The sequence below is a fragment of the Limanda limanda genome, chromosome 22 (assembly GCF_963576545.1).
Source record: "Limanda limanda chromosome 22, fLimLim1.1, whole genome shotgun sequence".
NCBI classification, from domain to species: domain Eukaryota; kingdom Metazoa; phylum Chordata; class Actinopteri; order Pleuronectiformes; family Pleuronectidae; genus Limanda; species Limanda limanda.
Genome location: NC_083657.1, coordinates 9788194 through 9815583, shown reverse-complemented (window position 1 = coordinate 9815583; position 27390 = coordinate 9788194). Strand labels below are relative to the sequence as shown.

Sequence of the window (27390 nt, the reverse complement as noted above, 5' to 3'; positions counted from 1 at the left end):
TAACTCGCATGTTTTACATTCACCTGCAGTGGCGAGTCTGGAGTCTATTGGGGCCCCTAGCAAAAATGTTCGTGCAGGGGGCCCCCTCAAAGAGTTAATCAATATTATGTTATACATAATCTAGATAGATCAATACTTTATTGATCCTGAGGGAAATTTAGGCATCCAGTGTCATACTTCGAGTCGTAGCAGTATGTGCTAAAGGAGATATTGACGATCAAATATTTCAAGAATAACTTAACAATATAAATGTATAAAACATCATAATTAACTTGAAATGAATGCAATATAAATATAGTACAAAATATAAATATACATACAATTATAGCCCACATTATAAGGCCTGTGCTTTAATTACTGGTGTCCCATATGCAAAGTCTATTCTCGGAGACGATGTTAATTTTTCACCCGGGCTTAATTGTTCTGAAGTGTCAATACTGTCTGTACTACTGCTTTCATTTTCAATTCAAATTTTAAGAATAACACAGGGCCCCTACAGGGAGGTTTCCTACTGAGATGTCATCGCAAATACTCCATTGGTTGTTACGGGGGGGGGGGGGGGGGGGCACTGCTGTTCACAAGCTGCACCTCTGTACACCAGCAGGCCTCGCTCGCTGTTATCGTAGAAACATATCAATTTTTTTAATAAATCAAATACAACATGGATGACAACATCAGAATGTAATGATGATAAAATCAAATGGGGGCCTAGCATTTTAGGCTCTGACGCAAGCTGAGAAGGAATTTACATTTAGTACCGAGACAAGATTCAATGACACAAACGAGCCTTTTTTGTATATTGTTTAACAAAAAGTTTATTAATTTTGTAAACATTCTGTACATGTCCACATTGTTATAGGGTTGTGTTATTATTTGTAAGACTATTTTTTATTTATAATTATGTTTTTATTCATAACACTGACCATGGGCCTACGCCCCTGATTTTAATCTTGAGGAAGAGGAAGAGGGGGAGGAAGGAAGGAAGAAAGAATAATATTGTGAGTATAATAACAAAAGAAGAGGGGGTGGAATTATTAGAGTATATGAGTACTGACACTGTGTAATAAAAAATGAGGAAGTAATAGAGTATATGAGTATTAAGACTAGAAGAAGAGGAGGAAGTATGAGAATTACGAGTATGCAATGGTAGAAGAGGAGGGGAAGTAATATACTCTGAGTACTGCCAGTATTCATAGAGTATAATAGGAGTAAAACAATACTAACAATATAAAAGTATAACAAATGTGTAATAATACACAATAATATTAACTTTTTGTCCAACTCCAACCCCCCTCCGCCTCTCTCTCTCCCCCCCCTTGCAGGACTCAAACCACCAGTTGCACACCGACGCCTGCAGGCGGGTCCCTGCGCAGTGACGTGTACAGCAGCGGGCTGGACTGGGGCAGAACTGGGATGATGGGGATTATACAGAGCAGCGGAGGAGGTGGAGAGGTGGTTCGTGTAAAGTGCTGCTGCGGCCGTCAGCTCGATGGTAGCAGCGGTGCTGTGTGCATGAGGAGGACGAGAGGCGCGCAGCATCATGGGCACCGGGGATTACATCTGCGTGACGCTGCGTGGGGGGGCACCCTGGGGATTCACCCTGCGAGAGGGAGAGGGAGACACCTACAGACCTTTCCTCATTTCACAGGTATCTGTCTGTCTATATCCCCACGCCTCGGTTTCTCTATATGCATCCTTTTCTATATCACTCTCTATCTCTCTCCATCTCTCTCAATCTCGATATATCTTTCTATAGCTTTATCTCTCCCTCTCTATATTACTCTCTCCATCTCTCTCTACATCTTTACCTCTTTGTACAACTCTCTCTATCTCTGTGTCTCTCCCTGTCTATATAACCCTTTCCATCTCTCTATATATCTCTCCCCTTCTCTATAACTCTGTCTTCATCTCTCTTTATCTCCCCCTTTTAACGAAACTCTCTCTACCTCTCTCGATATATCTCCCTCTCTCTATAACTCTCTCTCTATCTCTCTATAACTCTCTCTACCTCTCTCTATATATCTCCCTCTCTCTATAACTCTCTCTATCTCTCTCTATAACTCTCTCAATCTCTCTCTATAACTCTCCCTGTCCCTTTCTATGTCTCTCTCTCTCTCTTTATAACTCTCTCTGTCTCTTTCTCAATATCTCTCCCTCTCTCTATAACTTTCTCTATCTCTCTCTATAACTCTCTCAATCTCTCTGTGTATGTGTCCCTCTCTGTATAGCTCTTTATCTCGATATGGCTCTCTCTTTGTATACACATCTCTTTCTATATAACTTCCTCTGTTTATCTCCAATATGTAAATCTATATCAATAATTGAAATGAAGTTATTGTTTAAATGTGTCATCTGAGCAAGTTGGGCTCTGTCTTTAAATATGATGAAAGTTTTACTCGTGTTAACTGCTGGATTTGGGAGACCGTATAAATTCCCCGTCAGTTTGGATAACAAGAGCCGTTATCTATTTAAGTTTGGATAAAGTTTCTTTCGAGCCATTCACTGGAGAAAAGACAAAATCTTAAGTGATACAGTCCCCGGTGGGAGAAACGTTATTTTTCAGAGCCCTGTGTGTGTGTCCCTGCATTTTTTTGTGCGTTGGCTGTGTTTTGGTGTGCGAGATTCCTCTGGACCCTTATATGGTCAAGGCCGAGGGAGAGTGTGAAGCTGAGGCCAGTGTGATCTGTTATCACTCCCAAAGATTACAGCAGGAAGGCAGCACATCATTCGGACGTGCAATCGACCTGAAGAGGGAAGCGTACGTGTGTTATGGAGGAAGACCAGGGCAAGAAGAACATACAGATGGGTACAGGAGGTTAGACAAATGTAGGCACTGTAATATGAACATATCGGCTCCACAGCGTTTGCTTAGGGCTGATAGTGTGGTAATAAACCTTAGAAATGACAACAGAGGATTTCAACTGCACACTGCAAGTGATGAAGTGTGATGGTGCATTTAAATACATGATATAAGAGGAACTTTAGTGTTGATTGATAATCCTGTTGGACAAATAATGTCCATGTTAACTCATGTAGTTTGCTCCTCTTGTTCTTGTTCTAACACAGGCAATAATGTATGACTGTTATTTCTAAGAGTAACAGGCTGCTTTTTGGTTGTAACTATAGTTTGCGCAGATGACATTATCCAACTTCATCGTCTGGACCTCAGGAGCATTATTTATAATTACATTATACATTTAAACTATGCACCATGTCCCTATTTCTCTTGAAGCTATGACACTTTAATCATCTACAGTTAGATTTAATGAGCATTTGTATAAACCTCTAAATCATGTTCACTATTAACCTTTAAGGCAGATAAAATGCGCCAATAAAACCATCATCCTGTTTTCTTTCTCTTGTGATACAGTATGATTAAGTTTCAGAACATTTCATTTTAATGTACTGTACGTGCGCAGTAAAAATGGTGAAGCCAGGTGCTTTTATTTTGAAGAGCAGTGGAGCCTATATATAGTCATGCATGTTCACGAGTGCTCAGGTCGCACACGTCTCTCACCAGCTTGTCATCCGCGCACTGAAGATGTAAATGTTTCTTCTTCAGCTGCATTCCTGTGACATCAAAGCTCCGGCTGCAGAAAGCGTCCTGAAAGCATCCGTTGATCATTTTAACGACACAATGATCCTCCTATCTTTGAGTGAGGCTGTAGATATTGTCTCCACACCTCCCTGCATGAGTCTCTGCAGACTGAACAGGTGAATGTACAGCCACCTCAGAAACATCTGGACTGAAAGGATTAATTTATCATGGAGTTCTGGCATTTAGACAAGAAAATAAAAAAAGTATATGCCCTTATACGCACTGTTTCTGAAGTTACTACCATAGGTTATATTAAAGTATATCAACAATATAGGCCTTAGTCTTCCCCGCTTACTCTGCACCTTTCATGCTTAACTCCTGTCCTACTGATAAAGGCTATGGTGCCAGAAAATATCTTTAAAAAAATATTTATTTAAAACAATAGGACCAATCAAATGCTTTTCCCCCTTCATGTCAGGGCAATCTTACAAGCCTGTTACTTTCAATGTACGATGAGCCAATACCCCCACTAAGTTATGTTCACTGTAGGGCAAAGAAGTTGTAATGGAAAAATTATTACATATCATGACACAACAAGCAATTATCAATTCTGGATGTTTAATTCAAACCGTCTGCGGACGGTTTACAAAGGTCAAGTCACGACAACAGACTTGACCTCAATGGCACAGAGCTCAAACATCACGGTGACAGATATGAGGGCAATGGCAATGAGCTCTCAAAAGTACACTCCATTTATACAATCAGATCCCTCCTCTCCACAGTAAAATACATTTGTCCAATCAGCTTCTCTCCATGTCGTTTCAGGAAGACCAGACATTGGTCTCTGGCGGTCTCTTTGAAGTTTGAACAAGATGCTAAACGCATCTTGTTCCAGACCCTGTGAGTTTCTCAGAGATCTCCTGTCTCTGCAGGTCACACCTATTAGCCTTTGAAGCTCCCTGCTGCAGAAGACTTAATTGGCCCCTGTTGAGAAACCTTTTGTTCACACTAGACTGAGAAGGCCACGTCTATAAGGCCCTTCAAGAGTATTATGCATAGTGTTAACTTGACCTAAACTCTGACTATGAGTCTTAAACACAGAAATACATCTTTCAGTAAACTTCTTTCTATATAAATGTAATCTGTTACATTTGAACATGTCTAAATACAAAATTCCCATCACAATTCCTCCCTTTTTATCAATCTGGGATCAACATCTTTATAACATCTCATCATTTAGATTGGGAATTTTCCAGGATATGTGAATTAAAGAAGTAACACTAGTCTTAGTGCAAAAACAATACAACAGAGTTACACAATTGAAAATGATCAGTTTCTACAAACTTCAATAACGTATTTTACAATTATTAACATGATGATCATCATATTATCAAAATGTTCACTGTATTGGTGCCACACTTCGTCCTGATCGTGTGTCGAACACCTCCTTGTTGAAGAACATCTTGTTTCAGAGACATCTTGTATGCTCTGACTTTGATGATCAGAAATTTGATGTTGTTCCTGCCAAGCATTCGTGAGCAGGGAAACCATCTCTTTTCCCTTGAATGCTTCTCAGTCGTATAATCATGTGTTGCTGATCTCCTGTTGGTGCGGTTGTGTTCAGCGTGTAGCTCTTCAAATGTGTTGACTCTCCTTGCAACACCTAAAAATTTCAGACTGAAGCTCACACACTGGCACAAAGCACTTCCCGTCCTGTAGATCCACCCCTGGCTCTGGAAATCCTCCTGCGTTGGCCCTCATCTCCAGGTTGACCTCTGCGACCTTCCTGTCATCTGTGTTGAGAGGCATTTGGCTTGCACTCGTTCCATCGACGTCCTTAAGCACAATCCAGTCTCCTGGTTTCAGGTCACGCAGTCCTCTCTCCATGGATTTAGATAGAATCTCCTCGTCTGCCTGTGGATTTTAAAGAGTACAGGAAACAGTTTAAAACAATATCTACCAGTTTGTTTTTCAATGTGTTTGCTATGTTTGTTTTTTACTTCCTTCTCTCTCCACTGTCCCATCCCTGGCGGGATGTGGCATGATGTTGCCTTGTGTTGATACTCATACTCACCAGTATCCATAAAGCTATACTTATGAATATGTTACCCTTGTCAGCGGACATCCTTTTGAAATCTTCCATCATGGAATGAGTTCTCCGAACAGTATCTGTTTCACCGCTGGAGAATCCTGTTTAGATGTTTGGGAAACACTTCTGCTTGCATAGAAATCATGTCATAAAACAAAACAGTATTTATTTATTTCCCTAACCTACTTTATTTACTTAATCTTTATTAAACATCTCTATAAATGATTAAACCGTTTGTTTTGAGGTGGATGTCAATCTTGTAGAATCTGGATGTCCTTATTTTATTTGTAACTCAAATTACATAACTCTGTTAAAAAAGTTTTATTGAATATTATTTAGAGTGTTTCTTGTGTACACCCAATAACCCAATTCATCTATATCCAGCATATGTTACTCCTCTCTCTTGACACACTGACTCCAGTCATGTGTCAATCCAACCTAATGAGAAAACATACACAGTTTGAACAAAATCATCCATATCCCACATCAAAAAGTCCATCGACCACCAAACAAAACACAGTCTATCAAGACTACTTAATTCCTAAACTAATAAACCCAAATCTGCATTCTAAAAAAAATTTAGTTCGATGTAGTCTTGCTAACCGCTCCTGTAACCCACATTAAATGTCAGTGTTAAGAATCATTCAAATGCCTTCCATGTCCTCTACAGACTGCATACTGTTTGCAACCAGTAACACAGTCAAGGCAAGACAATGGTGTGAAGTCAATCTCATGAATTTCTTCTTCAGCCCAAATCACATGCAGAACCCCCCATGCAAACAAGCTATCAGTGTAAATCTTGACACTCTCGCCACTAGCATATTTGCATCTCTTTGGTCCATGCATGTAATGATGGGGACGGTTTTCCTTTGTTTCAAACAGAGTCGTAAAACCCCTCTGTCATTCGTTATCACACTGTGATGCTGAAAACCTGTCATCAAACACTTCAGTTTCACAGTAATCAGCTGTTAACCATTTAAATCTGCTCTACTGATAAAGTTAAGAATTTCCTAGTTAAAAACTTTCTATTTGTAAATAGTAATGTCTATCATCCAAAACAATACTGTATCATAGCTGAACCTCCTAGCTGTTGAAAAGTGAATGTTATTTTCTCAAGCAAATATCATTGTTACAGCATATGACACTAGTAGAGTCTTATTTCAAAGTATCACACATATCACATTACTCTGTTCTCTCAGAAGCTGCCATAGCTCTGAGACTTGCTTGAAACTTTGCATCTGTTGCTTTTCCCCTAAAGGAAAAAGTTTTTCTGTTTAAACAAAAGATTACTCATATTCCACAAGAAGATTTCAGATATTCTTTTCTATTGCGTCTGCTCTTCTGATCAGACCAAAATCATATATGTGTCCGTTTCACAAACATGATAGTACCTGTTATCAACTCAGAAAAATCAATAATGTTTACAACAAACTAAAAATGTCATTCAATTACATCAAAGAAATACATTTTCATGCAGAAATGTGTTCAGAAACCCCAATGTGATTTAGCATGAAAGAAAATCGTTTGCGATTAACTTTAAACCTTCCTTTTAAAATCTTTTAATTTGATTAAATGTATTTTCTTTTCTTATAGCCAATGTATCTATCAAAAACTACTGAGACAACACAGTATTTACTATTCTAAATGCAACCAAACTTATTTTATCCTTAATTTACTTACTATATAACCTTTTAAACTAAATTTGTCTTACCAAGTGTTTAGATAAATCTAAGTAAATACCATTTGTGCTCTAATTTGATCTCTCCCCTTGCTCTTTGCAAGAGGATGTTAATTTAGAGGTGAGAAATTTGTCTCGGATCATCCATTGATACGCTTGTGTCAGATCCCCCTTTCTCGTTTAAATAAATGCAGATGTTATTCAACTCTGTCTTCCACTACTGCCCTGCTGTTTTAAAATTTAGCATACTATTCTATCTTCCCCCTAAATTTTACCCAGCAGTAAAGTGACAACAGAGATAAATGTTTGTCTTGCATTTAGCCTCTAACCACATTATTAAACCCCAATGATAAAAATGGATCTATCTACAACTTTTGCATATGTTTTTCTATCATTATGAGCTATATAACATTCATTCTAAAAGTAATATCACACTATTCACACATATTTACTGGTGCTTTTAGTTCCTGAACCTAAAAATAGATTTAATTTGTGTGTTTTTAGCAATTAGTTTTATTGATTTCTAATTTAACTATAATAATGTTAACCATATGCTTTATGTGTAACATTAATTCACATGGTGTCTGCAGCTGTGTTCTTACTTATATGAAGTTTTGTTGAACTTCTCTCTCTCCATCATGGTCTGCTCTTGATGGCATTTTCTGTCTCCATGATCTCCCTCTCAGTGGAAATGTATCCAGATCAGAACCTATTTGGAGAGACTGATACCTGGAGATTATTTCGGTTACAGCATCCTGTATTCTGTCTCTTATGTTGACTTCAGTCAACCAACACTCAAATGCTCTCCAGTCTGGCACAAATAGCTCCACATCTCTCCCTCTTGTTGCTTCTTTGCTTCGTTCTTGTTCAATGAGCAATTTGATCTTAAGTTGCTTCAACTGATTTAAAGTTATGTTCCCTGTGTTTGGAAAATCATAGTTTTTTACCCACAAGCCAAACTGTGTAACACTATAATGACCATACTTCAGAACCATATCTTGAACTGTAGGAGAAGAAATCTGTGGTAAATTCATCTCTGTAATGGTTGTTTATCAATTTAAACTCTGATTTATTCAGTAGAATACGAATCTTTTGGGAATTTAAGTTCTACTGATATGGAAAAGACCCTAATGTTTCAGAATTAATTTCTAAAGCCAATTATTTTCCTATTTCTTAAAAAACGTCTATTTTCAAATTCGTTTTAAGATTGATCTGAATCTTTTTCTTTTTCTTTTGATATAAGCCTTTAAAACTTACACATATATCCCAAATATGATTGAAATTATACTCACCTTATTCCAGTGTTGAGAATTCCAAGAAATCCTCTCTCACTCACTCCTCACTTTTTCTTTTTCAGCTGTAATTCTCAGATTAGTCTCATCAAATCATGCATGTTACTTGTATCAAATCATCAACATTTGTGTAACGTTGATAGTAACCTTTCACCTTCAAAACACTTTTTAAGAGACAATGAGAAAAACCCCTTCAGTTATAATATTGCCACTGTAATCACCTCTTGTAATTACTAAGTTTTAATTTTAATTCCTCTAATACAATTCTAAAACTCTGCATGAATCAAATCGCCTTAGAGAAAACTTAATTTCACATTTCTCTTAAACAAGACACATGCAGGTATAAAATGTCAGGAATTTATCAGATTTTTCAACAGATAGCTATGCTGAGACGATACAGACCTGGCCTAGGTCTCTCTGTCACAGCTTTTCCTCCATTTCAAAATAATAATACTATGATATATTTATATTCTACTCTTCTGCTTGTTTACAATAACTATGAGCATGCCGCAGCGCCCAATATTAAAGTAATTTAGCATTAAACTCTTTCGCTAAACCCTGTTTAACATTTTGATCTTTTTTTGAAAAGAATCTTAACCTATTAAGCTTATTGTGAATCCTATACCGGTCTCTAAGACCTCCTCAGTATATACACGTCTGTAACTCACTTCCCTGAATGAGTGAATTTCTTTGGACCTTTTTCCTTAAAAGATCTAAAAACAAGAATTATACTTTACCAGAATGAAACTGCTTGCCTGTCCCAGTCGGTTCTTTAGCCCACCTCAGTGAGCACTCCGGATTCTCAGAACATCAGGCCCACTGAAATAATAAAGGTTTAGTTCCAAACGTACTGCCCCGGCGCAATTACCTACCCTCAGCACCGAGAGCCAGAGTCGCTCACGTGGATGTCACTGCCAACAACAGCCAAATGTAATGGAAAATTATTACATATCATGACACAACAAGCAATTATCAATTCTGGATGTTTAATTCAAACCGTCTGCGGACGGTTTACAAAGGTCAAGTCACGACAACAGACTTGACCTCAATGGCACAGAGCTCAAACATCACGGTGACAGATATGAGGGCAATGGCAATGAGCTCTCAAAAGTACACTCCATTTATACAATCAGATCCCTCCTCTCCACAGTAAAATACATTTGTCCAATCAGCTTCTCTCCATGTCGTTTCAGGAAGACCAGACATTGGTCTCTGGCGGTCTCTTTGAAGTTTGAACAAGATGCTAAACGCATCTTGTTCCAGACCCTGTGAGTTTCTCAGAGATCTCCTGTCTCTGCAGGTCACACCTATTAGCCTTTGAAGCTCCCTGCTGCAGAAGACTTAATTGGCCCCTGTTGAGAAACCTTTTGTTCACACTAGACTGAGAAGGCCACGTCTATAAGGCCCTTCAAGAGTATTATGCATAGTGTTAACTTGACCTAAACTCTGACTATGAGTCTTAAACACAGAAATACATCTTTCAGTAAACTTCTTTCTATATAAATGTAATCTGTTACATTTGAACATGTCTAAATACAAAATTCCCATCACAAAGTTCTGCATGAGTCAACATGACCTTTACGAAAGGCTTTGCCAAAGGTCGCAGCATCCGTGAGCTCTATCAAGCAAACCAACTGTAATAGTCCTCTGTCATCTTGCCCTGATGTGAAAATACCCCCTACATCTAAAGCCCGTTTAAGCTTTAATTTTCTCTCCACGCCCCCCACACAAGATTCCTGTAAATACACTGGATTTGAGTGCTTGTCCTGTTAAAGCAGTGGTAGCCGCATATGATCTGTTGCCTCACTCGTGGACATCTGGGGGCTTTAGTCCATCTCATCTGGAAGGCATAACTCTGAACATGCCTCCAGACTCTTCTGGAGGGAGAGCAGAGTGTGCTCGGTGAGAGTCGAAAGAGGAGAACGTGCCAAGATGGAGGCATGTAAGCCACAGTTTCTCTCCCGTGTGTGTCTGATGGAAATGCGTTTCTGTTAAACGCTTCTGTTGAATGCTAGGGAAGAGAGAAACAGTTTTTGTTTCCCCGGGAGAAAGTGATTGTTCCGCGCGCTGACAGGCGGTGCAGTGCGAGGGGGCACGGGGTATCCACTCTTAAAAGGTTCTCTCCATATAAGGGAAGCTGTGTTTTTCTTCTTAGTTGGAGTCATGGCCCGAGTACAAAGTTGATGAGGTCACCTTATTTTTAAAGCTACAGAAACAGCAACTTTATTTTATCCAAATCCTGACCTGCGAATTCACCAACACACATTCAGAAGAAAACATGGCAGAATTATCGAGCGCTCTTTTTCGATGTCTAATAGAAAACAAGTAAAAAGACCTGGTGATGTCATATCCATTGATAGGAGACAGACTTTCAGAATTAGAAATTGTTTAATCATCAGAATCAGAGCAGGAGACTTTTTTCTGCCTCCTAATTACTAAAGTATGTCATCTTGGTATGTGGAATGTCAACATGCATCAGATCAGTCCTGGATCGCTGAATAGCAAAATGTAGTCTTAATGCTGCAAAGTTTCTTACTTTTGGGGCTGGAGCCTGCACGTTGATATTAATTAATTAATTAACGCCAACTAATGAGAATTTTATCTAGTTTCCATTAAATTCTATTCACAGGCTGAGTTAGGAGTCCTCCTTGCCTGGATTATCTTGGCCTTCGCGGAGTAAAGAGGGTTCTTGTTGCTGATGTTTCAGCTCTAACACAGCACCATAGGAACCTTATTAAGCTGCCAAGCAATCAGCAAAATGCCATTGCCTCATTCATCCAGTGTAGTTTTTTTCCCGGAGTAAACAAAGTGCTCCACAGTTACTGGAGTTTTGGCATTGTGTTTTTGTTTTTTTTGTTTGTAACGTCTCGGTCCAGGGAGGCAGCAGATATGACTGAGACTTTTTCCTCTCACATCATTCATGCAAATTAAGGCCAACAGCTTAAACATTTGGATCATATAGGAATGAGCTGCAGGGCTCCTGGCTGTGGACGCTCATTGCTTTCTTTTTAACACTTTTAAACATGGATTATTCATGTTTTTCCTTCTCAACTGAAGGAACAAGGGATAATTTAGTGACACAATTTCCACATATGGACTGGATATATTATATATGTTCTCAATGATCCTTACTATTTAAAATTTGTGTCCCGAAATGTCAGATATTGTTTTCTTTGGAGAGGAACTGAAGTTTATCTGTAATCAAATAAAGTTTATATAAATCAGTTAAAGTAAATATCAGTGGTGTCAATCGTCAATATAACTGATTATATCCATGCTCTCAACCTATTGTCCATGTAGGCTTCTTTCCAAAATGAAAATCTACATCAGAAAACCCAAATTAAGACACATTTAGATAAAGCCGTTAAACCCAAATTAAAGTTAATAATAAAGGGATCTGGGGTTTCTCTGTTACAGAACAAGTCAGTAGATACAATGCAATATGTTTTCAATCAGCCCAGTTTCTGTATTGTGCTCCGAGCGAATAAAGACTGGATGAGTGAATCAAAACATTAAACATACTCTCCTCCCTACATGGTGTAAGTGGTACCTGTAAACAGCTGGAAAATATTTACCTCAAATGTACAAAAAAATTACATAATTGCTTTAAGCTGCGAAGGGCAGGAACCGCCGGGGGCTGCACGAACACATTACCCTGTCCAGCTTCTCCTGCGATTACTTTTCCATTGTGCTTGAGCCCATTAAATAGATAATTCGAAAATGGCCGACTCGGGATAATGCGGGGATAAATGTTGTCTTAATTGTGACCCCACATGATGTGAATTCAGACGATCGGGGTTCTGCTGGTAATTTTCGGAGAGCACTTAATTCGAATTTGAAACTTTCCAACACTGTTAACGACCCCTCTCGTCCGACACCTACAGTAGGGCTCATTTGTTTTCCTCTCCAGCCCCAATTACTGCAAACTGGGGTTTCCCTTTACAAGCAGTTTACGAGCAGCAGGATCGAAACACCAGGTGGTATTCGCCCTCCTTTCGAGCGTTGCACGATTGTCTCTGTGTTGCGACGTGGGAGAAGATGACAAATGTTTCCCCTCCTTTTTTGGAGCACGGCTGGGTTGCTGTGGCCCTGCGGACAAACCCAGAGTCCCTGTTGTTGTGAGGCGTACGTCCCCCATGGACCGGCTCACAGGCTGCCTTATAGGGCCTGTGTGTGTGCTGGTTCACTCTTATAAACCCAGGGATGGACTCACAGGAGGTTTTACCTGAAAGCTACCAGCTCTATAAAGTCACTCATAAAACATGTTTGTATATATAGTCTCTCTTTGTTTGTCTTGGCTGGCTTTCTGTCCAGTTCAAGATTTGTGTTTGAGTACTTGGATGCAAATACCTGCTTGGTATGCTCAGCAATTTGTATCACAAAACAATAGGATATTTTGGGATGTAAACTGCATTGGTTTCTTCTTGTGTCTATCAAATGATTCTCCTCTACTTCAATCAGCAACTGAAGATGTATGTGTGGACATTGCCATCTAGTGACAAGATTGCGGTACTGTAGGTTTTGAGAATTTAATGCATGTGAATGGAGGTGGTACAGCTACCAGCAAGTGTCAAATTCCAAAATCTAAATAGAACAGTATAATAAAGTACATTTGTAGTAAGAAGAATGGCGTTATTTTTCCAGATTTCATTACAGTGGCTTCAGGTTTTAACCCCAACAACTTTGTTATAATTTAAAAAATATGGCTTTCCATGAATAAACATAGAACAAATATAAGATTCACATTAACATATATATTTAAATCAAGTACACTTGAATCTTATGTTACAGCAAACTTATCGAGGAGCTGAGAACAGGGATCTTTCCTCTGGCTCTGGAAGTTGGTAGATTTAAAAACATTTCTGGTTGTGTGAATGAAGAGAGGTTGAGGCTGCATTTTCTTCTACATTGGCAATAAGTTAAAAATATCTTTACTGCATGAAATATATGTTTGAAATCCAGTGGTGCCCTGACGACGACAGAATGGAATGGTTGGTTAATTCTAACGATCAAAAGTTGGCTACCTTTTGTTTCTATATCGTCGGGATGGTTTATTTGTTTATTACCGATATTGCAAATCTAGTTTCTGTTTTGTTTTATGCAGGAGATGGAATAATACAAATTAATCAATCATTCCGTGTGTTGTTAAAGGACAGAGAGCTGGAAAACCTTGAACGTGCACTGCTGCTCGTCAGGATGTCCTCCTGTGTCACTTTAATATGAGAAACCAAGGAGACTGTTTTGGTTTTGTTATGGTTTGACTCAACTTGAAGAGCAGAGGAGAACATTAGTGTGATCCATGGCACAGCGACCTGTTCAGTATCGCCTCAGGTTAAACTGTACTGACTGTGATCTATCCTAAACATTACTGAGTCAATGTGCAGAATCATCCTACAGGGCGAATTAACCAGGAACTTGCTCGAATGAATTGAGCAGTGAGGTTATGCAGTATCCCCACCGATATTTGAAGATTGTGTTTTTTGGCATTTGGTCTTTATTTGACAGTCAATATTTAGGAAACATGAAGAAGTGTGGGAGGGATTGTTTATGACGCTTGCTGACTTCAATGCTGCTTTCCCCTCTAACTTTATAATATTGTATTTTACAATTAAATGTAGATAGCCTGTTATATATTTGAAGACCAATGTCGTCTGTATGAATATGAGAATGAAAGAACAAGGAAATGTTTGGACAATCTGAAGTGGTACATAGCTGTTAATATTGAGGTGATATAATATATAGTAATTGTTGATTTTCAATCATGAATACTGACGTCTGTAAATACACACTTAAATATATTTCCCATATTATAACACTCATTCTTGCCAGAAGTGCCTTTTGAGTACTTAATGCTTTATGTACTAATTTCTAGACACAGCACATGAAACACCCTCTAGTGTTGCTCAAGAAGTAAGAAAAGCACTGAAGACCTTTCAAACCGACCTAAAGCTGTTTATTTGTAGTATATGCTATGTATCTTTCACAGAGATTGCATGGAACTGAAGTAATCATTTATCCCCTCGCTTTGAATAAGTGGCCTTCTGTGCAAAAATGTAAGAGGTGTTCTTCCTTATTAAATCCTCTTATTAATGAACCATTTTATCAGACTCGGGAACCATTTACAAGAGAACAAAACCATCAATCATTAGCTCAACTGTGCAAGGAGGTGCCCTTCACATGGATCTGGTCAGAGCCGGCCTGCAGCTATAGTATTGCAGCAGCACGGTTAAAATACAAGGTGGATTTGTCACTTTTATTGTTGTACGCCTTCAATGCTATCGTGACCCTAAGTGTATATTCTCGTGTGAATGGTGCAGAGATTATTGAGTAAATGTCAAAGTGTTTGGAATCCATTCAAGCAACATAAAATGCAACTACAACTACTTCTCCCTTGTTTTCCCTTTATATTTCTAGAATAATAATCCAGTCTAACATGTTTCCATTTCGTCGATGCCCGACTGCCATGACTAAAATATTACACAGATTTATGTTTTCTCCTTTTATTTTCATGAAAAATGCATAATCCATCATCCTTTTAAAAAAATACTATTGTCCTCTTGTTTTCAGAGATCAAAATGGAGGGGGCTGGTTTCTGTATTATGAACTCAGTAAGAACATTAATTGTGGCTCCCTGAAAACAGCAGCAGTCATAGTTTTTATATATATACTATATTATATGTACATTTGCATTTTGGGGTCACAAGGTGATTAACTGATGCGTCTCCGGTGCTGTTTGTGAAGAGCTCATGTGTGGTTTTAATGGACATGCTTCTTCTTTTTTCATCTTTTAAGCAATTTCACCACTTTCATCCACAGGTGGATGAAGGAGGCCGCGCCTTCTCGGCCGGAGTGCAGGAGGGTGACGAGGTGGTGTCGCTGAACGGAGAGCCGTGCGCTGATCTCGCCCTCTTACGGGCCCTTGCCCTCATCGACACATCAATCGACTGCCTGCAGCTGCTTCTCAAAAGGTGCAGCTCCGCATGCCGCCCAATCGATTCACAATCAATAAGCGTGGAATATGTTGTGTATGGTGACAAATGGGCCCTGCAGTGGGTCCTTGGTGTTCACCACAGCCGTGCAGAAATCATTACTGCAGCACTGTATTTGCATTTAGATAGCATGTTGTTTTCTTTCTTTCTTTTATGGCCTGCATCCTTTTGCACAGCTCAATGACCCTATATGTGTACATACACTGGTTTTTATGCCCGTGTGTGTGTGTACTGGTGACTGAATGTGCGTCAGCCATGGTGACCTTCCCGCTGGCTCGGTCCAAGGTGCAACAGATTTGTGTGCGTGATTGACGTGCAGCTGCTCGGCTATTACTCAGTGGGCACTGCCAGTGTGTTTACCAGGGTGAGATCTCCTCACATATTGCTGCATGCGCCCTAGTGTGTTCCCATTTAAACCCACAGAGGGGGAGACAGTTGTTTTTCGATGGCGCATTGAAGTTGAACCAAGTAGTTTAATCTAATTTATTGTGGCTATAACAGGACTATGATCTCAGCGCAGGATTTGTATTAAAAGCGTTTCTATGACAGCGAGGATCTCGTCGGACATGGAGAGCAGCTGACCTTGTGGCTAAAAAAGGATTAGTCACTGATGTAATTGGCCTAAATTCAATGATACCAGTCACGGATAATAACATTATATGGCATTCATGCTCCTCCTTACCTTGAACGTAAATGTTCGGTAGAGCGATGATGAAATGTGATTATTTTCCACTTCAGAGGCCTGACCTTTTCATTTAACTTGCTGTTTAAAGATGAAATCTACTTTATAACAACAACTTCAGCATTGGAAGACAGGCTTCAGCTTCCCATAGCAAGCTAATGGCTCCAATCCTCTGTGATGATATGAGTCTTAAGTCTTACTTGAGAAGAAAAACTAAAATAAATATATTTTATTTATGTAAAATCAGACAATTTCAAGTTCACCAAAACCCAAATTGGCAATATCTCCTATTTAAATAATCGATTTTATTTATTGAGCTAATATAAGTTGTCCTTATGACTCATTGCTGTTTTCCCCCCTCTTCTCTGACAGATACGGCTCCATTCCTGAAGAAGAGGAATCAGACACACATTGTGGTGAGAGGGAACCTTCGTCTGAGGCTTTAGCGAGCACCACCCTCCACATCCTCTCCCCAAAGCACAGATCCCAAGGCCCGAGGGAACTCCACATATCCGAGTCCCAGGACCAGGCCTGCTATGGGGAGCCAGACAGCAACACAGAGTCCCCCAAGGGACCCCAGCTGCTTTGCACCCAGCTCGATGCCCCCCCGTCTGATGGTCAGAGAGGCCGAGAGCCTGTTATCGAGGAGAAAGAAGGACAACGGTGTTTCTCCGCTGGGAACATGGTGGAACTCCAGGTTTCCCTGTCTGAACAAACATCGGACCGCTTGGGCTGCTGCTCTCTTGGGAGTGCAATCGGGGTCGAGGGGGGACTCTCGGACAGGGAGGTTATCGAGACCATCCACACCTCCACCGTATCGCACCTTGTTCCGAGCTCCGTGAGAGAGCCACTGGGCCAGCATGGGGTGGTGCTCGGCTCCCCTTCGGTGCTGGGGCAGGTGGAGGTCATTTTGCAGCAGCCATCAGCATCCGGGGCAGGGAGGGGCATCCTGAGCGTGGGAGGCCCCAGGGTCAGTGGGAGCGTCGGATCCCAAAGTGAAGGGGAAGAAGGAGGAGGGCACTGCGAGGGAGACCCTGGGTCTTTTACGGTCTCATTTGGAATTCCCACAGATGAGGCGTCACAGGCAGCAGAGCAGGACTCCGACTCTGAGGGGGATCCAGACAAACCTAACAAGCATCGGGCCAGGCACTCCAGTAAGGACCATTTCCATTTGTGTTACATACCATAATCGTGTGTGCGTTGTTTTTTCCTCCATGCGCTTGAGTGTGTGGATTATAAGCATCTACTCTTTAAGGGATCTTCTACAAGCCAATAGGTCGCTGGACTGCATTTGTCAACAGCATGTGTGCATTCCAGAGCCTGATGGTCCCATGTGTGTGTACCCCTCAAAATAGGATGTATCTCTCGGTGCAGTTGGAGGACGGTGCTCATTCCTTTGAATGGGAGCAGATACATCCGGGTCTGATCTGAATTACAACACAAAGTGTCGGCAGGGCAGCAGCGAGCGGATTGAACGGTGACGCAGGTTAAATTGACAGAATCTGATAGGAGAGAAATAAAAGGATGTGGAATCGATCATATTAGAGAATATGCTGCTCTTTATAAACCAATTCGGTTACTTTTAAAGAGGCTTAATGATGACTATGGATACCGAGGCATTCCTCTGGGCTGTGTAGAAGACATAAATATAACACCAGCCCACTGATGATGCCTGCAGAAGTGGCCCTTTGACAGACACTAGCATGTGCTCCCCCCAGCCCGTTACCTGATCCTCTCGCACTGAGTGCTTTAACTGAGCTAAAAAAGTGAGCCCGTCGCTCACTCCCGCTGTGTCCTCCACCTTCAGGTTAGTCTTGCAGCAATATAAAAACAGTAAGGCTACTTGTTATTTTATCACAGCGTTGACTTGCTGGATTGGTTTGAGAGAGTGTTTGTAGTGTGGTGTCTGTTATCAAATTGGCATAAGTATGAGTGTATGTGATAGATTTCAGCTTTGAGGGTGACGGTTTATGAACTTGCAGATAAACTGGCTGGCAAAGATGCTCTGGTCCTGGTGAATTTATGCACGCAGCCTATCTTTAATCTTTCTCAGGTCCTACTCCCAGCTTTATGCGTTATGGGGATTAATAACCAATTTAATGCAGCGCAATTTTCGATGGACAAATGAGGATATTAGATATGGGTCAGAGAACTTTGTAGGTGCTTTGCGGGAAGATGATTTATGTTCGACCGAATGAGCAAATTTGAAATAATGAGGAAAAGTACACGGCTATGGTTGGATAGAATTTGTGTGGACAAAGATATAAAACGTATTTCTCTTCCTTGTGAAGGGATCAGTTTATAGCTTAGTTTGTATTTGTGGTGCAATCATATCAGATCAACAAGAGAATGTATAACAATTATCATTTACTAGTTATATATAAGTCTGTTGCTTCTGCTTTTACTGGACACAAAGGATGTATTTTTACAAATAAAAGCTGTGTTACTTGCTTAACTTAATCTTTTTTAACCTTGTCACCATGTTGTATTTGCATGATCTATTTCAAATGAATGCTGGAACCAATGGGAGTTATATAATGTAGTATGATTTTATTTTCAGATTGATATTCATAGGCATAAAACCAAAATAGATCTAAAGTAATTTAGTCAACTCCAATTGTGATTAGTGTAGATACAGTCTGCAACAACTGCCTGTGCCTCACTCAGTGATCAAAGAACTAAAATGTACAAACAAAACTGTTACCATTTGTTACAACCTCAGTGAAACAAATGAAACGTATAAAAAGAACACTGTTTTCAAAGTAAAGCCTTTGTTCTTTGTCTGCGACGCTTGTTTCTAAACACTGAATTCTCTCTCTTCCTTCTCGACACAGGGCTCAGGCGTAGCGAGAGTCTGTCCGAGAAGCAGGTGAAGGAGCACAAGTCCAAATGTAAACTTATTGCTCTCCTCCTCACGGCTGCTCCGCCCAACCCCAACAACAAAGGGGTGTTGATGTTCAAGAAGCACCGGCAAAGGGCCAAGAAGTACACGCTCGTGAGCTACGGCACAGGAGAGGACGAACCGGAGAACAGCGAGGACGAGGACGAGGAAGACGAAAAAGACGAAACCCACACTGTCGAATTTACCCTTGTGGCTCCGAGCGATTCTGACCTAGATAAGCATTTCCTTACTAATGTCCACAGTAGCAAAGGTGTGCTGACTATCAACTGGGACAAGGGTCTCCTTGAGATTGAAAGGAACCTGAACAACAAAGCAGAGATGGAGTGTTTGCCTGATACCAAGGGAAAGGGGGCCCTTATGTTTGTCCAGCGGCGTCAGCGGATGGACGAGCTAGGTGCTGAGCACGATGAGCTTCGGCGCCAGGGGATTCCCGTGGAAGGCGTGCCGGAGCCTGAGAAGAAGCCAATGGAGCAGTCCTATATGCAGGCAACGACAGAGGGCCATGCTTACATGGATGTTAATGTACACCAGCAAAGCCAACAGCAACACCAGTACCAGCAGTATCAAGAGCAGCAGATACATGAGCAGCAACAGAGCAATCAACAGCAGCAGCAGAGCTATCAACAGCAGCAACAGAGCTATCAACAGCAGCAACAAAGTTACCAACAGCAACAGAGCTACCAACAGCAGCAAGAATACCAACAGTACCAGCAACAGCAGTATGAACAGCAGCATTATCAACAGCAGCAGGTGTATCAGCAGCAGCAAGAATATCACCAAGAGCGACAGCAAATGCAGCAGTATTCTTCAAACGTCAATGGCACAGTCCAACATCAAACCAATGAAATGCAGAGTTCTTTAAGCAATCGCACTGCGAAGCCTTTCTCAGCTGCTCCCGCAATGTGTGGGACCAATGAAGATTCTGTGGGCCAAGGGGAGGAGCTAGCATCCCGAGATGAGCGCATTGCTACCCCTGCTAGTAGGACTGGCCTTCTGATGGATGCAAGGAAAAGAAATACTGGCAAGCAAATGTTCACATTTAAGGAAGCCCCAAAAGTGTCACCTAACCCAGCCTTATTGAACCTCCTAAACAAGGGTGATAAGAAGTTGGGTTTCGAGTCAGGACCTGAGGAAGACTACCTCAGCCTTGGGGCTGAGGCTTGTAATTTCCTCCAGTCTCCACGAGCTAAACCGAAGAATCCTCCACCAGTGGCTCCAAAGCCTGCGATCGACCCCAGCTCTCCTCCTTGGTCCCCACAGATGGAAGTGAACAACCAGGACATGGCTCAGTGTGCTGAAAATAGTGTTTCCACACCTGCTGCTGCCCCCACCACAGACACTACTCCTGCTCCAGAGCAAGAGCCAACCCCTGCACCTGCTCCTGAGCCCTCTCCCCCTCCTGCCCCCGCGGAGGCTGCTGCCAGCACCAATACAGAAGAGCAGCACACGTGGACTCACTCAGAGCAAGAATCTCAAAAAGAGTGTCTCCAAGTGACAACTCAAGAGGAAAATTGTCACATTAATTCTAATCCGCAGCCAGAGCCTGCTCCTGTAGCCACCTGGGCTCCAGCACAATCACAGCCACAACAAGCATCTACCAATTCCTGGCATCCAGTTCAAGTGCAACCACAGGAACCACCTCCAAGTCAGTCCCCACCACAGTTACCTTGGGTGACAAGACAAAATACTCAGACCCTGGCTCAGCCTCCACCCGCCACAAAAACTTGGACCCCTCAAATTCAGCCAACCTGGAGTCAGCCTCAAGAACCGGCACAAGTCCAGACGCATGCTCAGGCGGCCTGGGCCCAGCCTCCACAGCAACCACAGGCTCAGCCACAGGCCCATCCACCCTGGGCCCAGCCTCTAGAGCAACCACAGCCTCAGCCACAGGCCCATCCACCCTGGGCCCAGCCTCTAGAGCAACCACAGCCTCAGCCACAGGCCCATCCACCCTGGGCCCAACCTCTAGAGCAACCACAGCCACAAGTTCAGCCACCCTGGGCCCAGCCTCTAGAGCAACCACAGCCTCAGCCACAGGTTCACCCACCCTGGGCCCAACCTCTAGAGCAACCACAGCCACAAGTTCAGCCACCCTGGGCCCAGCCTGTAGAGCAGCCACAAGTTCAGCAAATGCAACCAACTTGGGGTCAGCCTCAAGAACCAGTGCAGCAGCAGACCCAAGCCCCATGGGCAAAGCCATTAGAGGCGGATACACAGCCTCAACCACCATGGATGCAACCATCCCAGCAGAAATCCCAAGTACAACCCCCTTGGGTTCAACAGGCTCAACCAGAATCCGAGCCACAGACGCCGTGGGTTCAACCACAACAGAATCAGGCTCCACAACAAGCTTGGCCACAGACCCAGGCACCCGCTCAATCACAGCCACCTTGGGTTTCAGCTCAGCCTCAGCAGCAACAGCAGCCTTCAATTAATGCATGGCCACCATCACAAGCTCAAGCCCAAGCTCAGCCTCCGTGGATGCAAGCAGCCCAAGCACCACCTCAAGTGCAGCCTCAAGCCAATTTGAGTCCATGGGCACCAGTACCTGCCCAGGCTCAGCCCCAACCATCATGGCCCCAGCAACCTCCAGGGCATGGACAGCATTCAATGAATTCTTGGGCTCAAGAGCAAAACCAGGCCCCAAATCAACCGCAACATTGGGCTCAACTAGTTCCACCCCAGTCCACACCACAGCCAAACTGGCAACCAGCCACTGCAAAGTCACCACCACAGCCATCAACGAATACAGCCTGGGCTCCAGCTCAGACTCAGCCTCAGACACATTGGGCACCAGAGTCCCAGCAAGCACCTGTGAATGTTCCCGCGTCAATGGTGAACAGTCATCCTTCTCCAAAACCGTGGCTTCCACCACCAAACGCCCCACAAAACCGCACCCCACCCTCTCCACCCCAGCGAATGCACTCTTTTACCGTACGTCAAAGAGATTCATCGCCGATCAACCCGATGGCCACGATCTTAAACCCATCATCAGCAGGTTCAGCGAATGAGATGCCAGTTGTAAGAGGGAAGGGAGCTGATATGTTTGCCAAGAGACTGTCTCGTATGGAGAAGTATGTTGTGGACTCCGAGACTGTGGAAGCGAACAAGGCGAGCCGGTCATCATCACCAGCTGCCTCCTTACCGAATGAGTGGAAATATAGTCCAAATGTACGTGCTCCACCTTCGCGGTCGTATAATCCTATTCACTCCCCTTCTTATCCCCCAGCAGCGACAAAGCAGCTCCCTCAATCTACTCCTGCATCCAAAGATAAGAAAAAAGCCAAAGGGAAACCTGCACCTAAACCCCTCAATGTTATAGATGTGATGAAGCATCAACCATATCAACTTAATTCCTCTCTCTTTACTTATGGTCCAGCAGTGGTGGCTCCGAAGCCCCCTGAGCCTCAACCCGACAGTTCCCCTCCTAACCCCCCCGCTGAAAACCAACCAATTAGTTATGAGCAAATGGCTCCAATCCAGCCAACTGGACCACTTAATGCTCCATACCCCCAGCAGGGCTATGGGATGCCCATGCAGCCAATGATGCATGAGGGCCCCTACCAGCAAACCCCAGCTAATGTTTATGCCAACCCTAATGCTTATCAGCAACCCCCTGCTGGCCCTTACCAGCAAGCATATAACCCACAGTATCAACAAGCTGCTCCACCTGTTTATCATCCCCAAGCTCCTCAACCGGCAAATCCTTCCTACCAACAGGCACCGCAGATTCCTTACCCACCGGCCAGCAGCCCTCCCTACATGGCGGCCCCCTCAGTGCCTTACCAGCCGCAGCCTCCCAGTAGCTTTGTTGTTCCTAATTTCCCAGTGGCTGCTAGGCCTGAATCTGCATCAGGTGGCAACCCTGTAGCTGTTCCTAAGCCTAGATTTACAGCCAAAAAGAGCACAGCTCAGGTGTGGAAGCCAGCAGCAGTTGATAAAGAGTGATTTCATTACATGCAATGTGTCGGCTTGAACCGCAACGTCGTTGCTCTCACAGTCCACTGGCATGTGGAGCATTTAGAGCCCATAAAAGGGCTGTAATGACATTGTACACTTCCACCTGCTCTTGACATTGGACAGAGCTTGGTGGTTCTCAAAGAGATAATGTGAAAGGTGTCATAAAATATTAGGAGCATAAGAATAAGAGCAGGATGTAAGTATAGCTCTTTAGACACAGAGGAGCATTTTTATATAAGATTATGCATATGGATAGTTCACTAGAAATGGATATATACGATATAAATTGACTAAAGACTAAAATGACTATTAATAAATGTAATTATGTGCAAAAGAATAGAAGAAAGGATGTAGGGGAGGACTCAGTGCGAGCTGAAAGAAAAAAAGAAATCAAAACGGTGAATGGGTTCTCGACTGTGGCAACAGGAAGTTGATTTTTGAAAAGAAAAAAACACTAAATGTGCCTAAAAAGAGTAAAAGAAAAAAGTGCAAAAATAGTAATGAAGTGGTGGAGGGGGATGGTAAGCAGAGGGCTAAGTTTGTAATCTTAGTGATGTTGGTACAAGGTACAGGGATTATGTAACGACACTGGAGAAAACGGCAATACTGCTTTAAAGTGACAACCAAACAGGGGCTTGCTTAAATGCTTGATTAGTAAACACTTTTTCTTCAGTGCTTTCTCTCCCATAGCGCTCGCTGAAGTGGGTTAGTTTTATTTTAAGCTTTTTACCAACTGTTGCATCATGTTAGGTCCTATATTTAAACAGCCTCATGAGAGGGAGAGCGGAGGTCCAGGAATAGACGGCTTGGATTTCAACTGAAGCCTTAAGTGAAAGCGACAATCTCCTGGACCCCTATAATATTTTTCTGAAAAAAGAGTTTTATTGCCCATTGTCCCCTTCTAACTCTTTGATGCATCTTCGCCTGCTTTTGTTTTATATGAATAGACAATATCCGAAAAGGAGGATTGTTGAAAGGATGACCAGCCGAGCAATGTTCACTTATATATTTTTGGTACAGGGCTGCCTCTGTTCTTTGTGTTCTTTTCTTTTCCCCGTGTGTGTTTCTCTTCATAGTGCACTTTCTGTATGATTCACTGCAGTGCCATTAAAATGTCTTTTATCCTTGTTTCTCCTTTCCCTTTCTTTCAGTTCACCACTGCATGCTTTTTATGGTTTTATTCTATTCCTGGTTTCTCTTTTTATGTTTCGTGTCGCTGAATTTCACCACTTTCTCTCACCTGCACTATAAATACTGATAAAGATCATGTTTGCATTAGCACAGACAAAATGGATTTCAACTGAAGTACCACTTGCACCCACTGTCTTTCACAAGCCAATCACTTCTCTACAGTAAGACAAAAATACAGCTGACATGCTGTAAAGAAGGAATCCCCGACTTTCTCAGCAGATTGAGGTGAATGCTTGAGCAGCACATTCCTTCAGAATGATGCAGAATTCCTGGTGATGTATTCATTAAGGGTATTCTTAGACCGGTGACCTCACTGAATAACTATGGGTTAAGTGAGTGGGCCCCCTGCTGAAATGTATATCCATGTTGTGTCATGCATTTGGAGAAAGGGCAGTTATTTGTACTGTGGAAATTTTCATATCAAATGGTACGTTAATTCGAGAGATTTCTGCAGCTATATCGGGAGGAAGCTGATTCCTATTCACATGGCGGGAGTTGACCCCCCCGATATCGCTATATTGGTTGTTTACACGCACATTTTTAATAACCATATTTAATTTCTAATGCATTCTGAAGACAAGACATTGAATTGAAATCTAAATTAAAAATTGAATTAATTAATTAAAAGTCTCGTCATTATACTTAGATGCAATTAAATAATAAGAGGCTTCACTCCACACAAAGATAGATACATAAAGATATATAAAAATAAAAAAATTATAAAAATAAAAGCATTTAAATAAAAAATGGTTTAAAAAAATGTATTAGCATCAGAAAAGTTTGTAAAACAGATAATTATGAACATAGAATTAAATGAAGCATATAAAAACAATGAATGGAAAATGATTACCCACACACGCCATTTTAAATTCTGTGCGTCAACTGTTTTAACCCCAACGTGGAAGTTGCTGATGTTCTGCAAAGATCAGATTAAGATCCTAGTTCAGTTCAACCTTCCGCTCTTGAATGCGCTTCAGGCATAAACTGCACAAAGCAAATATGTGACCTCAGATTGTTTGGTAATCTACTAATCTATTCTAGTGTCTGCCTCACTCCAGGATAGACAGAAGCATTCTAGGCCTTTAATATACCTGAGTCAGCGTAGATTTAATTCCCCCTATTGACTCATTCAGCTACACTTCTTTTTTATGTCTGCACTCTTTTCTATTCTGCTCTTTTTCCATTTCCACCTGCTGATTTTACAAATCTTTGGCCAGAGGATGGCAGCACTGCCTTTTTCCTGCATTTGTTCCCCTCCACACACAGAATGTGTTGTCAGAGGTGCTTCTTCACCCCACGTAACCCTCGGCTCTGTGGGCAGCCCTGAGGAGGTTTTTACTATTAAGCATTTAGCAGCTTCACCATCTCACTGCTTTACTTCAGATGTGTTGCTGTATAGAAAATCAGATCCAGTGACGATAAGCTGAATGTGGCTGGTAATACTCTCATGAGCCAGTTGTTGTGAGAAGTATAGTCCCCTCCCGTGCTGAGGAGACTTAAGGTGAAATGAACTATTAGCTCCTCAATATGTTTAATAATAATAAGTCATAAAACTATTTCAGATCTTTGCATTCTTTCTTAACATACAATGTTTATACGTTAAAAAATAAACCGAGTTCCTTTTAATACAATATGAGGATGTTATCGCAATGGAAATGTGCTGACGTAGTGCTCCTCTGTTTTCCATCATTTCTTTCCGAGCGGATTTGATTTGGCCGGGGGAGCCAGTCAACCAAACAAACCTGAACCCTTACTAAAACAAACATGTCTGGATCTTTCTTTACAGGCACTTGGCAGGAGCTACTCTCCTTCCACACCATTCAGAGGCCAGAAGTCCGCCTCGACGACTTCTTCCCCGAGGCTTCCGACTCGGGCCTTCGCAACTCCCACAGCAAGGCAGGGGTCCTGGCTAGAGAAGGGCCCCAAGCCCCTTTCGCCCTGGGAGGCGGCCTCCCGACACCCCCTGGGCCTGGTGGATGAGGCCTTCTCTTTCCGGAACCTCCACCAAACCCTCGCCTCTAACATCCATTTGGCAGCCCAGCGCAAACTGCTGCCCGAGCCACCGGCGGAATGGAAGGTCGGTGGGTCTTACCAAGCCCCTCAGAAGACTGGCAGCCAGACTTGGAGCCAAGGCCGCAGTCAGAGTCGGGCCCCCCTGCCGTCGTTTGTGACCCCAGCAAAGAGCGCTGTCTCCAGTGTCGCTGGTCCGGCCGGGTACCGGTCTCTGCCCAGACAGTGGCAGCCGCGGAGGCCTGTGACAGAGGCCAGCCATGGGCCCTCTGCCTCTACCTTTGAGTATAAGAGGCCCTCGGGAACTTACAAGTCTGTGAACGCCAGCAACACTTGGAGTTGGAGACGGTAGGACACAGCTCAAGTGCAGTTAGAGCGTCATCACAGTTTTGAGTGAGCAGTGAGCGAAACATGAAATGGACATTTGGAAATGCTTGTTCGAATTTCTCCTGGTTTTCATGCTACTACGTGTTTTAAAAAACACTTTCACCTTTTTTTTAAGATTAGTATTTGCATGCAGCAATCAAATGTGAAGACCAATGATGACTTTAACAATGTTCGGAGAGTTTACTCGGTGAATTGATTGGTGGATACACTGAAGTTAGTTTGTCATAAAGAGCCGTGAGCAGGTTGTTATGGAACGGATGCACTGAGTGTGAATCATGTGCTGGATGAGTGGAGGATTGGGATGATTATAGAAACAGTTTGTCTGGAGATGACGATAGCTGAGTGTTTAGTTCAACTTTTTAAGAATGTGGAAGACGAGTAACTCGAAGTACTCAGTAGAGCGCATACCTCCGCCAAGGACCAACCGTCGCCTTATGAAAGTGGATTTAGATCCAGATCATTCCCCTAAATATGCAATTTTCTCGTAATATTACAGAAAGTGATAAAACATTCCTGGATCAAATTGAATGGCTTCTCTCTTGTTCCAAGTTCTATTGTTTCACCAAGTTTTGTGGTAAGCCATTTTGTACTTTTTCCATGATCCTCAACTCAAGCAAACAAACCTTGGCGGAGGTAATGATGGTGACCTGAGAAAAGAGATATGAGGGGATG

General features: G+C 42.3%; 1 protein-coding gene across 2 annotated transcripts; it reads left to right on the top strand.

Annotated features, from left to right (window-relative positions):
* Positions 1–1518: 1518 nt before the first annotated feature.
* On the top strand, positions 1519–26836 carry LOC132996190 (synaptopodin-2). 2 transcript variants are annotated; one of them, XM_061066518.1, is made up of 5 exons: positions 1519–1648; positions 15414–15565; positions 16641–17422; positions 19103–22341; positions 26108–26836. In XM_061066518.1, the coding sequence occupies exons 1-5, from the start codon at positions 1541–1543 to the stop codon at positions 26681–26683; spliced, it is 4857 nt and encodes a 1618-aa protein (XP_060922501.1). In that variant the 5' UTR covers positions 1519–1540; the 3' UTR covers positions 26684–26836. The 2 variants fall into 2 exon arrangements, with proteins under 2 accessions (XP_060922501.1, XP_060922500.1); XM_061066517.1 differs by lacking the exon at positions 26108–26836 and having other exon boundaries at positions 19103–23297.
* Positions 26837–27390: the final 554 nt, after the last annotated feature.

Excerpts from the sequence above, each read along its gene's own strand:
- LOC132996190 (XM_061066517.1), top strand. The coding sequence starts at position 1,541 with ATGGGCACCGGGGATTACATCTGCGTGACGCTGCGTGGGGGGGCACCC. Across the intron at positions 1,649-15,413 it reads GACCTTTCCTCATTTCACAG|GTGGATGAAGGAGGCCGCGC; the intron begins GTATCTGTCTGT and ends TTTCATCCACAG. Across the intron at positions 15,566-16,640 it reads CTGCAGCTGCTTCTCAAAAG|ATACGGCTCCATTCCTGAAG; the intron begins GTGCAGCTCCGC and ends CTTCTCTGACAG.